At 45.4% G+C, this 12,441-nt stretch overlaps 1 protein-coding gene across 1 annotated transcript in view; it reads left to right on the forward strand.

The window, feature by feature from the left end:
- Positions 1 to 12,441, forward strand: part of DDX6 (DEAD-box helicase 6) — a 39,789-nt gene that overhangs the window by 14,193 nt on the left and 13,155 nt on the right. The window contains exons 3-7 of the mRNA XM_088458718.1: positions 1,218 to 1,281; positions 2,380 to 2,484; positions 2,576 to 2,705; positions 2,841 to 2,987; positions 3,588 to 3,682. Coding sequence (XP_088314844.1) covers positions 1,218 to 1,281; positions 2,380 to 2,484; positions 2,576 to 2,705; positions 2,841 to 2,987; positions 3,588 to 3,682 — 541 coding nt within the window. The remainder of the gene's footprint in view (positions 1 to 1,217; positions 1,282 to 2,379; positions 2,485 to 2,575; positions 2,706 to 2,840; positions 2,988 to 3,587; positions 3,683 to 12,441) is intronic.

A 12,441-nucleotide genomic window follows, 5' to 3' on the forward strand; every position in this document is an offset into this window, starting at 1 on the left:
ATGTGGGGATTTCTTTTAGAACCCTTTGGACAGCCCTCCCCCAATGATTTACCCCCAAACAATTTCGTAAGTTGCGCACACTGGTGAAAAACTACTGTGCAATTTTGGCTGAAAAAAAATAAAACCGTTGAAAATGATAGGAAGCATTTTTTTTCCAGGAAATTACTGTTCCACCTAAACTTGGGGTACGTTAAAATGGATGCAAGTATATTTTCGTGTCGTAAAAACGCAAACGACGTAACAAAACGCCTGCTGCGACAGTGTGCGATGTTTAAAACACTTAACACATCCATACCGCCCCCTGAAAAATCAGACCCATTACATTATAACCATTTTCTATGTTTTTTTTACCCACATTTTGCGTGGTTTTTTGCCAAAGTGCGCAACTTACAATTTTTTGGGGGGGCCATTTATCATTGGGGGGGGGGGGGGGGTGTCCAAAGGGTCCTGAAATAAATCCCCACATTTTATGCCAGAAATAGGAATTTTTATTTAGCTTTTTTCGCCTGCAATGGAGAACTTTTTTCTCCAGTTTTTTTCGCCTGTTTTTTTTGGCTAAAATATTGCCTTTTTTTGCGAAAAACTGCAGTTTTCTCAGTTAATTGAGTACGGCCCTTAGTTGGAAATGATGCATGGGTTTGATGAAATCGCTGTGACATTGTGGTGGGTGTTTGTCTACAGCTGTTGCAGGCTCTGGAAATGCCATTAATGTGATTAGCAGCTTGCCAACATAACCCATTATAAAACGGTGGAGTAGTGACCTCTTATCAAGTATGATCTTGGTAGAACATAGTAAGTTCTTAGCTGCCTCGGGTAGTCCCAGCTGTTAACAAATGAGACCGTATTGCTATATTTTCAAGAGCTAGTTGCTTCTATTGATGGCGCTATCACGTTTTCCCTTGTATGACTGTCTTTCAAATAAAAAACAAAACTAATTCCTGTGTGGTAGCAGAAGAATATCTTTCATTTCATGAATTATTTAATTTTATTAAAAATATAGGTATCACATGGTAAAAAACAAAACCCAAACATGATTGTAAGCTCTTTCGAGCAGGACTCTCTTCCCTCTAGTGCTTTTCCATTCCTCACTTCTACTATCGTCTCCTCACTGCCAACAACTGCACCAAACCTTTGGGTTCTGCTGTCCCGCTGCTGATGGTTTATAATCCTTATTCTGCAATGTTTTGTTCTGAAAGTCATTTTTTTTTTGCTTATAGACCTGGTGATGACTGGAAGAAGACCTTAAAGCTCCCTCCAAAAGATCTTCGAATCAAGACTTCGGTAAGACATGGTTTCCCTTTTGTTTCAAACATTTCTAAAGTTAGGGGTGTTGCTGATTTAGTGTTGTAAATGTCATCCACTCATATTGGCCTTTTTTCAAGGAAGGTATTTTATGGTTAGATTTTCAGACCTGTTTTGGTGCTTGTATCATCCTAAATGACATGACTATTTTAATATTCATGGCTCAGATTTACTGCTGCCTCTTGCAACTTGTGAATGTCTATAGTGTACTGTTACAGTGACAGCATATCTCCCAATGATTCACCTGGGGGGGATTCAATCTTATCGTGGGAAGCAGCTCCTGTATAAAGTGACGGGAGCTATTAAATTGTATTTGGGTTGCCGTCACTAGCGTGAATGTTGCGCCCTAAAAGACGTACACCGTGCGGTTAAGGTGACTTAAAGCCTTACTTTGGGAGGAATCCTACTAGCACCTCAGGAGACTGCGAGCAGAAATCTGCAATAAGTAATGAACACCCGCAGCACTCGCTCCCAGTGGCATAAACAATTGGATAGCGCTTGTCACTTTAGGGAGGAATTAACTGGGGTCTTAAGAAATACTGTAACAACCCCCCCCCTCCCCTTCCCACCCTCTCCTGCCACCACTTCCCCCTGGAGTGTCGCATAAAGGTGCATGCATGCATGGGACAGTTAAGTGAGTTGTCGCCAAGCACTCAGCAGTATTGGGACAGGTACAGTGCCTTAATCAGATTTACTATATTCGTATTCCTTTAGTTATCAGTGGCTGAATGGGACAGGATGATCTACATTTTTAGATACCTATATTGACCCAAGATTGTACTTGCATTCCCCCATTGCTTTATTTCAGGTTGGAGCCAAAACGTATCTGCTTTAAACTGCTATATGTAATAGCGGTTAATCTTTTATTAGGTTTTTAAAGAAATGAAAATGAGCAGTTTTCATAATTGGTTTGATTAAAAAACTTCCTCTAAGAGTAGAACATTACTAAAATTGGTTTGACTGGCAGCCATCGTTCTGCCGGCCTGTCGGGTCCCCTCCATGGATGCTCACCTCTATGTAAAAAGTTAAAATATGAAACTAAGGTTTTCACTTGTTGAATTTTCATGTTCCATGTAGGATGTCACCTCAACAAAAGGCAATGAGTTTGAAGATTACTGTCTAAAAAGAGAGCTGCTCATGGGGATTTTTGAAATGGGATGGGAGAAACCATCTCCAATTCAGGTAGGTGTTAGACATCACTCCCCACAGGAGACTGAATGCCCCACTTCTATTACACTGATATTTTTTTTTTCTCCCTCCATCCCCTCATTAGGAGGAAAGCATTCCCATTGCATTGTCTGGTAGGGATATCTTGGCTAGAGCAAAGAATGGAACTGGCAAGAGTGGAGCCTACCTCATTCCCTTACTTGAACGGCTAGACCTAAAGAAGGACTGCATACAAGGTTAGGAAGAGGCGCAGCAGTTTGTCTAGTTGTGGCTGACCACACAATGCAAAAAAGTGAATGCCGTAGAGGCCTACTTTCCAGACTGGTTCTTTGCATGTACTTTAACTTTGTATATTTATGCCTGTTCTACAGCAATGGTGATTGTACCCACTCGAGAGCTTGCACTCCAGGTCAGTCAGATCTGCATCCAAGTCAGCAAGCACATGGGAGGGGTTAAAGTCATGGCAACAACCGGCGGCACCAACCTGAGAGATGACATAATGAGGCTGGATGATACAGGTAATGTTAGACTTGTACTAATGTGTGGTGGACTGTATTTAGCAAATTACACTGGAGTCAAGCTTATGCTACCAATTTTTCATACTCTCCGTGCCTCATCTCCTGTCTAATGTGATGAGGTGATGGTCAAGTGTTTGCATCGGCGGCTGTCTGTGCCGGGCGTCCAGAGCGATCCAGTTTTGTTCTGACTCGAACAGTCGCCGGCATTTTTGTGCACCCCCTTAGGCGAGCAGAAATGTGCGATAAATCCTGAATTTGGGTCCCCTAACCAGGGCTTTAGACGTGTTTAGCAGTTTTACGTAGCTAAACCCGGTCTAATTAGGTGCGACAAGCGAGAAAATTGGCTCCCAAGAACAATTGAGTTGCAACATTGGGCGCCCATTAAACAATTGAATTGCCTCCTATAAATTCTATGCTTGATTGTTGATAATGATTGTGGTGGTAAATGTTGAGTTACTTGTAGTTTGTGTTGGGAAATACTTTTGATTATGAAAATACAGCTGGATTTCTCTTGAAAATTAGTATTTTGTTTGAGTCAGTCTATTTTTGATATGTTCCTCTTTATTTATTTTTTTATTGAACTTTTATTTTTTTCTGCAGTTCATGTGGTGATTGCAACTCCCGGGAGGATTCTGGATCTTATCAAAAAAGGCGTGGCTAAAGTAGACCACATTCAGATGATGGTTTTGGATGAGGTAATGATTTAAAGGATCTTTAAACATGCATTATTTTGTTTGATAGTGATAATGCTTTAGCCTTTGCTTGTTTGGCATCTCTCTCCACAATGCAGAGTTACCAGCACTTCCTCGGTGAAGTTTCATGAGTGGTGGTACTACAGTGTATCTTCAGGTCGCTACCTTCATGATCCTATGTACTTACCTGGGACAGCATGTGGGGCAATAACTGTTCATTCCTCCAGAAATTTAATGAATTAACTTTGACTTCTTATGCATGGGACACAATCTGTAGAGATGTTGCCTGGTTTGAGCAGGGTTTATTTATTTTGCTCTGAGTGGGTTAATGCCTTCAGACTTGGTTCTCTTGTCTGTCCCTACAGGTTCACCTTCATTATTCTGAAAGTGTTCATTTATCTGAATGCATTCTGTTGTCTGAAGAGAACCAGGTTTTATGCAAAATCTTGTTCCAGAAACTAGATTAGGGTTGTCAAACATGTGGCATTACAGCTGCAGTGGAACTACACATCCCAGCATGCACTGCCAGAGTTTTGATATTAGGGCATGTTAAAATTGTGGCAAGGTATGCTGGGGTATGTAATTCCACAGCAGCTAGAGGGCCGCATGTTTGACATTCCTGAGCTAGATGGATACTTTCCTGTATTCATCATCTGTTATGTTTGGTAAAATTTACTAAAGAGTCTGGAGGGTCAGAATCGGTAGTCATTGGGGGCTGTTCAGTTCAGCATGAATTGAATAGCGCTAGGAGGGAGCTCCCGGGGAGCTATTCAATTTAGAGCGCTGTTTTCTTCGACGGGAAGTAAAGTCTTAACGCCGGTTCTCGCTACTTAACCTGGGTGTTGAGTCACAAGAACTGGCATTCTCTGACCCAAAATGCTGACCGCGAGGTTATTGGCGTCGTGCTTTGCTGGAAATCAGCCTTGCGGCCGGCACTTTAGTCTGATTTCTCAAATCATTAAACAGCGCTCTGAATTGAATATCTCCGTGATCTCCCTCCCGTCGCTATTCAGTTCACATTGAATTGTCCCCATTGTGTCTGTTTTGGTGTTTTTTTGTGCAAAATATTTCAAGTTGTTTAACAGTCAAGTGCACAAGATGAGACTTTTGCAGATGCTGTGTGTGTCTGCATGTGGTGCCACTGGACTGGCTGAAGCAACTTGTGGGGGGGGGAGCTTTGGCCCTTTTGTTTGGTCAGTCAGGGTCCTCTTCGCTAGCTATGCTGAAGCCTCAGCAAACTGCTCCTCGTCCAAGGGTTGTAAAGATTTTGTAGGGACTCCACCAGCTCTTGTGCAAAGCCTGGAAGTTGTGCATTAGCTTGTTTAAAGAGGATTCTAGAGTTAGCCTGCTTTAGAGATCTTAGTCCTCAGTAATCTCCCCAGAAAATATTTCCAGCTCGGTGGCATTAAGAAATATCTACGTGGGGGCAGTGTAATCTGGCTGGAGACCAATATCATTCTAAAGCTGGGTACACACGTAAAGATTTCTGTCCAACCAGTTGATTGGTTGGAATGAAAATCTGGTAACGTATGGGAGTAACTGATAAGCAATTTGCTTTTAAATATCAGAAAACAGATGAAAATGGTCGTCAGACAAGTTTGTTAAATGTTTGTTCATACAGTTTTTGTCTATTTACTGGTATTTGGGAGAAAATTGCTGACATTTGCTTTTATACCTTGCCAGATTTTCATCCCAACCAATCAACTAGTTGGATGGTTAGACAGAAAATCTTTACGTGTATGCAGCTTTAAACACTCTTGCAGATCTTATCCACTTGCTTGCTGGACACGGAAATAATTGTGTCCAGCAATGCACACTGTTCCAAACATCCAAACTGCACCCTGAGGATCTCTATTACTGAGTCTGTCACAGTAATGCAAGAGCAGCCGCGACTGATGTTAGCTGTCAGACACCTGGAGCAGGATAGTACCGGGTAGCATATGAAGGAAAGCCGGGTGGAGCACAAGTGTAATTGATCTTGGTGAACAATGGTCCTGCTGTGGTTTGGTCCTGGGGGAGTGCACGAATGAGGATTCCACTAAGCCAGTGGTTCTCAAACTCAGTCCTCAGGACCCCACACAGCAAACTTTTTCCAGATAGCCCAGCAGGTGCACAGGTGTATTCATTACTCACTGACACGTCTTAAAAGATCCACAGGTGGAGCTAATTATTTCACCTGTGATTTTGTGAGGAGACCTGGAAAATTTGCACTGTTTGGGGTCCTGAGGACCGAGTGAGAACCTGTGCACTAAGCTGACCAGGTTTAGATGTGTGGCTTTCTGGCAAGCTTTAAACATAGGACAACACATAGTCAAAGGTGCCTGATCTAATATAATTGTCTATATGTTCAAAGTTAGCGCTAAAACTACCGAACAGACTTTCATGAAAACTGCATCATTTTGTAGTGGAAACTCCTAGAAATAACCTGCACGGTTTCCTCTTGATTTGTCAAGTTAAAGCTGTGCAATAACCAAAACAACTTATTGACATCAGGTGTGCCACCATGCGGGTGGGGGAGAGGTGCTTTGGGCCAGTGTTCACTTGAATAAGAGGCTATATAACGCATGCCCTGTGCACAGGCTGCTAACATTGGTGTGAGTGGTGGCTGAAGGCACTTCTGGTCACGTAGGCCATTCCTGTGACAGAGCCTCTATGCAAAGCAATACAACTAGAACACCTCAAATATAAAATGTTGGCAGAAGTGATTTCATTATGGGTGAAGCTAGTACTTCTATAAACATCAGAAAATGTTAATTTCCATCCCTTCTCTGTTGTAGTAATAGTGTAGTGTGGGCAAACCCTGAACAAAGGTTTAAAGTCTAACACAGGTTGCAGACACTTTACCCTCTACCTAGTGAGAATACAGAAAATTGGGAATCCCCAGCAATGATGGAAGTTCCTGTAGCATGCTTACCGAAGACCACAACTGTTCCTGAAGCCTGCAGGTCCCTAGTGATGGCATGAATAGAAAATCCGAGACCATCCTTACAGCTATACTTGCTGGAACCTTTCTAACCCATTTTAACCTTGGATTGAGATGGAAAAGTTGTCAGGACAGATCTTTAAAGATTTTTGGTCGTGAAGATCCAGGTCTCCATTGTGGGGTTTTTGTCTCTGTGCAGGAAAAGTTCTAACATTCAGAGGGCGATACTCTGCTTCTTGTGAATAGCAAAGTGCGAGACATTTCCTCCAGGTTCAGTAGTTCACTTCCACCACAGAAGGATGGGTTAAGGGCATATATTTTAAATATCCTGACGTTTTTCCACCCAGTTATATTGTCACCACTAGCCATCGGATATCATGCTCTCTGGGAAGCCGTTCATACTATACCTTTTTCCTTCATCCACAGGGTACACTGGAGTCAAGACTGTGGGGTGCAGAGTTTAGCCGGCACTTTAAGAATTTAGAAGTGTGAGTGGATCCTCCACCTCTATGCCCCTCACCTCTACAGTTTTAGAAAAAGTTCCTCGAGGGAGCCAGTCCCTGGGCACTGAGTATAATTTTCTTGTTAGGGTTTTTTTTTCCTGTTCAGACAGTGTTCACCCCTGTGTGCCTGCAACGCTGGAGCTACCGGTGGGACTTGTCGCTGCTTCTTGAGGCGCGCGCCGAATCCCTGACCATAACTCACAAACAGTGAGCAGGGGACCAGTCGCGGCTGGGCCTGGGTCTTCCGCGCAATGGCGGGGCAAGTAGTCCAGCCTTCCCCGCTAGCAGGGGAAGCCCTGGTCGTACAAGTCGCGGCTATAGGAAGGGGACTTGTTGCGACTGCATGTGAATGAGTTCGGCTCCCCCACAGCTCAGTAGGGGCGGCCATTGTCTTAGGGGGTGGAGCTTCTCCCTGACTGAGAGAAAAGAGCACGTTACTGCTCCTACACTCTCACTGGCCGCCATTACATAGCTACAAGAGCAGCTCCTTCTGACAGCTCCACGATTTCAGCAGCACTGTTCCTGTCTTACACTGGGAACAGTGAGTTATTGGGGGTACTGTCTGGGAGCCTTATTGAGGTTGTGACTCCTCCCTCTATTGCTATGCCAAATTTCCCCTCTATCTTCACTCTTTCTTTGTTTCTGAGTGTAAGGAAATACTATCTGTCACTGTACAAGTATGACAGGCAGAAGTAATGCCTGATAATGTGTAATTCTAAATTCACACAGGCTCATTCAGAAGGGGCTCTTTTATGCAAGTCATGCAACCCTGGGCAACACACTCCCAGGGGGGGGTCTTCCCAGGTCCAGGAACCCCCTCCTCCTTGGTCCATGCTTGCTGGAGGTCATGGTGGATTTATCTGCGGAACTCGCAGAGTCCCGCAAAGCAAGGGAGACTTCTCGGGAAATTGCTGAGCCGGCCTGAGCTCAGTCCTTAGTGCATTCTATGGACAATTTAGTTCAGGTGGTGGGTTCTGGTTCACAGGTCCAGGCGGCGCCACCACCACAACCTCCGGCCAGGAAGAGAGCCGTACCTGCTATCTTGCAGTCGGAGGAAGACCAACTGTTTCTAACAGTAGCGGGCGTTCTCCTTCAGGATTCGGGAAGATGCTTCCGGAAGAGGATCCTCAGGAGTCAGAGGTTCCTAAGGGACTAGACGCTGTCATTCTTTTGGTACGCCAGGTACTTAAAATTTCAGATGAGGAGTCTCCGGCTCAGATATCCCTTTTCGCTAAACAGAGATCTGCTGTCACATTTCCTACTTCAAAGGAACTTGATCAGTTGGCGGTGGCTTGGAAACATCCGGACAAGAAGTTCCAGATGTCTAAGCGTCTTTTATCCTATACTTTTCATACAGATAATAGAACCCTAAGGGAATCTCGTGCTCTGGTGGACTCATTGGTATCCCGTCTCTCCAAAAAAACTACCCTCCCAGTTCCGGGAGTCATTTCATTGAAGGAGCCAGTTGACCGCAAGTTGGAAACTACTTTAAAATCCATATATACTGTAATGGGGGTTCTCCTTCGTTGCCCTTGGTAGGTTCCTGTGTCAGTAAGGCTATTGAACAATGGGCTGAAGAGTTAGCAAGAGGTTTGCGTTCAGGAACGTCAAGATCAGAACTCCTTACCTTATCGGAGCATATTAGAGAATCCGCCATCTATCTTGGTGAGGCTTCCAGAGATGTAGGCGTCCTTGGATCCCGGATTTCAGCAATAGCATCTCACAGAGCTCTCTGGCTTCGCTCCTGGCAAGCAGATGGTGAATCTAAGTGTGGTGGAGGCTTTATCTTTCGCCGGGGATATTCTTTTCGGACCATAGTTGGATAAGTGGATCTCTTAGGCCACAGGAGGCAAATCCACTTTTCTGCCATCCTCTTCCTTGTCGACCCCGCAACCACGAAGGTCTTACTCTGGGACTTCCTTTCGCTCCTTCCGGGTTCTCACAATGTTCCGAGGCTTCATAAGGAGAGCAGGAGGTAGAGGAAGTGCAGCTGTCGCCCCAACACCCCCCCCCCCCCCCCTTGCCGTCAGGACCTTAAACCTGCCAACAAGTCAGTGGCATGACGGGCTACCAGTTGTTTTTTTTTCCTCTGTTCAAAGAAATGTGGCTTCAAACTTGTTCAGACCGCCTGGGTCCGAAATCTAGTTTCACAAGGTTACCATATAGATTTCTCAGTCCATCCTCATCGTTTCTTCATGACCGGACTTCCGACTTGGCCTGCTGCAACCCCCTTCTCCATTACCGATCACAAGGCTCCTCGCTTCAGAGGTGGTGGTTCCAGTACCAAGACACCAGAAGAATCACTGCCTCTGTTCAGATCTTTTCGTGGTACTGAAGCCGGACACCTCGGTTCGACCTAATCTGAATCCGAAGTCATTAAATCCTCAACGTTCTTCAGATTCAAGATGGAATCTCAGCGCTCGGTGATAGCAAGTCTGGAACCGGGGGAATTCCTGGTGTCTTTGTAGATCAAAAACTCTTACTTACACATTCCCATCTGGGAACCACATCAAGCGTTTCTCAGATTTGCCATTCAGGATGCTTACTATCAGTTTCGGGCTCTTCTGTTCTGACTTTCCTCGGTCCCCAGGGTGTTCACGAAGGTCATGGTCACCATGGTGGCACTTCCTGTTCAGGGGATCACTATAATCCCGTATCTGGACGATCTTCTGCTCAAGGCCCTGTCACCAGAACTGCTTCTTGTGGATGTATCTACCACTTACCACCTGCTTCAACATGACTGGATTATCAATTTTACAAAGTCGTAGTTAGTTCCTTCACAGTGTCTTATTCCTGGGGATGATTCTGGACACCACTCTTCAGAAGGTGTTTCTTCCAGAAGACAAAGCTGCAGCAATCAAGGAATTAGTCACTCGTCCTTCAACCTCTGAGAGTCTCCGTGCATCTTTGTATCAGACTTCTTGGAAAGATGGTAGCGGCTTTCAAGGCCTTAGTTCCATTGTTTTCACTCTGACCTTCCAACTGGATCTCTTGTCCCTATGGTCAGGATCTCATGTCCACATGTACTGCTTGGTGTGACTGTCTCAATAGATGCGGATTTCCTTTCTTTGGTGGCTACAGTCCAACCATCTCCTGGCCGGAAAGCATTTTTGGTCTGTGGGACTGGCTTAATCTGATGATGGACGCCAGTCTAAGAGGCTGGGGAGCAGTGGTTCTGGATCATTATTACCAGCGCTGTTGGTTGGGTCAGGAGGCCCTTCTGATTTTAAATGTTCTGGAACTCAGGGCACTTTTCAACACCCTTCGAGACTCCTTCCCTCTTCTGCGGGGGCTGGCCACTCGAGTTCATCTAAATCAACAGGGAGGAACTCTAAGCCAGGGAGCCATGAAGGAAGTATCCCACATCCTCTGTTGGGCAGGAAGTCATGCCGCGGCGCTATCAGCGTTATTCAGTCCAGGCATTGACAACTGGGAAGTAGATTACCAGGTGAATGGGCTATTCATCCTCAGGTTTTCCAGGACGTAATTCAGCTCTGAGGCAAGCCACAGAGCGATCTCATGGCGCCCAAAACAAAAACTATCAACTCCCTCTTTATTGCTCCCGGGAACCGGAGGCATTGACTGACTCGTTGACAGCTCCGTGGCTGTTCCAGTTTATCTGTTTCCACCTTATACCCTTCTACCTTGAGTGCTGAAGCGCATCAAGCGGGAGAAGGTCAGGGTCATTCTGGTGGCTCCGAACTGGCCTCGCAGGGCTTGGTTCTCAGACCTAAAACTGCTTCTCGAAACGGATTCTTGGTCGCTGCCTCTTTGTCCAGACCTCCTTCAACAGGGTCCTTTTTCGCTACCCCACTTACACAGACTGCGTTTGACGGCATCGCTGTTGAAACTATGATCTTGAAGCGGAAAGGTATTCCACGAGCGGTTATCCCTACTATGATCTGGGCTCGGAAACCTATGACCTCGGCCCATTATTACCGGATTTGGAAGGCCTATGTGGCTTGGTGTGATAGACAGGGGCTTCATACCTCGTCCTTTCGTTTGGGCCAACTTTTGGGTTTCCTTCAGTCAGGTCTGGATGCAGGCCTTAGCTTGGGATCATTCAAGGTTTTTTTTTTTTTTTTTCTTCAACGCAAATTGGCGTTGTTTCACTGACTGCCCCTTGGGATCTTAACTTGTTTTTTTTTCTTCAGTTTTCCATATTTGAACCTTTTGAAGACTTGATTTTAAAATATCTTTCTTGGAAGATGGTTCTGGTGCTGGCCTTGGTATCAGCTAGTCTCGGAGCTTGGAGCGCTGTCATGCCGCTCTCCTTATCTAATTTTTCATGTGGATCGGGCAGTCCTCTGTACTTGCCCTGCCTTCTTGCCTAAGGTGGTTTCTTTTCATTTGAACCAACCTATAGTGGTCCCAGTTTTGCAAGAGGAACCTCCTCTCGTTCCTTGGATGTGGTGCGCACCTTACGTATCTAGACCAGACTGCTTCATTGCGCAAGTCCAATACCTTGTTTGTTCTGTATGAAGTGGCTAAACGAGCATGCCTGCTTCTAAACAGGTTCTGACACGTTGCATACAACTGACTGTTCATCAGGCTTATTTAGCAGCATCTCTGTCCCCTCTGACTTCCATTTCGGTGCATTCTATGCACTGTCTGGTCATCTTGGGCGGCTGCCCGAGGAGTTTTTGTCAGCTCTGCCAAGCGGCTACTTGTTCGAGGACTCATACGTTTGTTCGGTTCTACCGGTTCAGCACTTTTGCAGCTTCTGATGCTCCGTTTGGTCGTTCAGTTTTGCAGGTGTCGCAGCACTCTTTCCCATCTGGGTGGCTTTGGGATGTCCCCACAGTCTTGACTCTAGTGTCCTCTGTGGATGAAGGAGAAAACAGAATTTTGGTTCTCACCATTAAATCTGTTTCTCTGATTCCACAGGGGATACTGGACGTCCTCCCTGCGCTGCTGTTATGTTGTGTGACTGCTGTGTTCTTGCAGTTTGTTACTGTGTATTCTGCTTGTTCTAATTTTTCCTCCTTCTCTAGTGGTACCCCCCCTCCATCTGCTCTCTGCTCTTTTCTGAAGAGGTGAGGTGCATAGAGGGGGAGGAGCCAGTCACCCTTCTAAATTAAAGTTCCTGCTCCATTCTGCACCAGTCTATGCCACACAGTCTTGACTCCAATGTCCTCTGTGGAATCAGAGACAGACTCAACGGTGAGTACCAAAATCCTGTTTTTCCATCTTGGGTTTGTTTATATCCAGTGCTTGAAAACTGAAGGGAACAAAGTTCTGTTCAAATATGATGTTCCAGAAGCTAGATGGATCCTTTCAGTTGTTGGGCGCCGGATGGGTGATATTCAAGTGATTTACTGATGGGCATGAGGGCC

The sequence above is a fragment of the Taudactylus pleione genome, unplaced genomic scaffold, assembly GCF_031769625.1.
Source record: "Taudactylus pleione unplaced genomic scaffold, aTauple2 ptg000848l, whole genome shotgun sequence".
NCBI classification, from domain to species: Eukaryota; Metazoa; Chordata; class Amphibia; order Anura; family Myobatrachidae; genus Taudactylus; species Taudactylus pleione.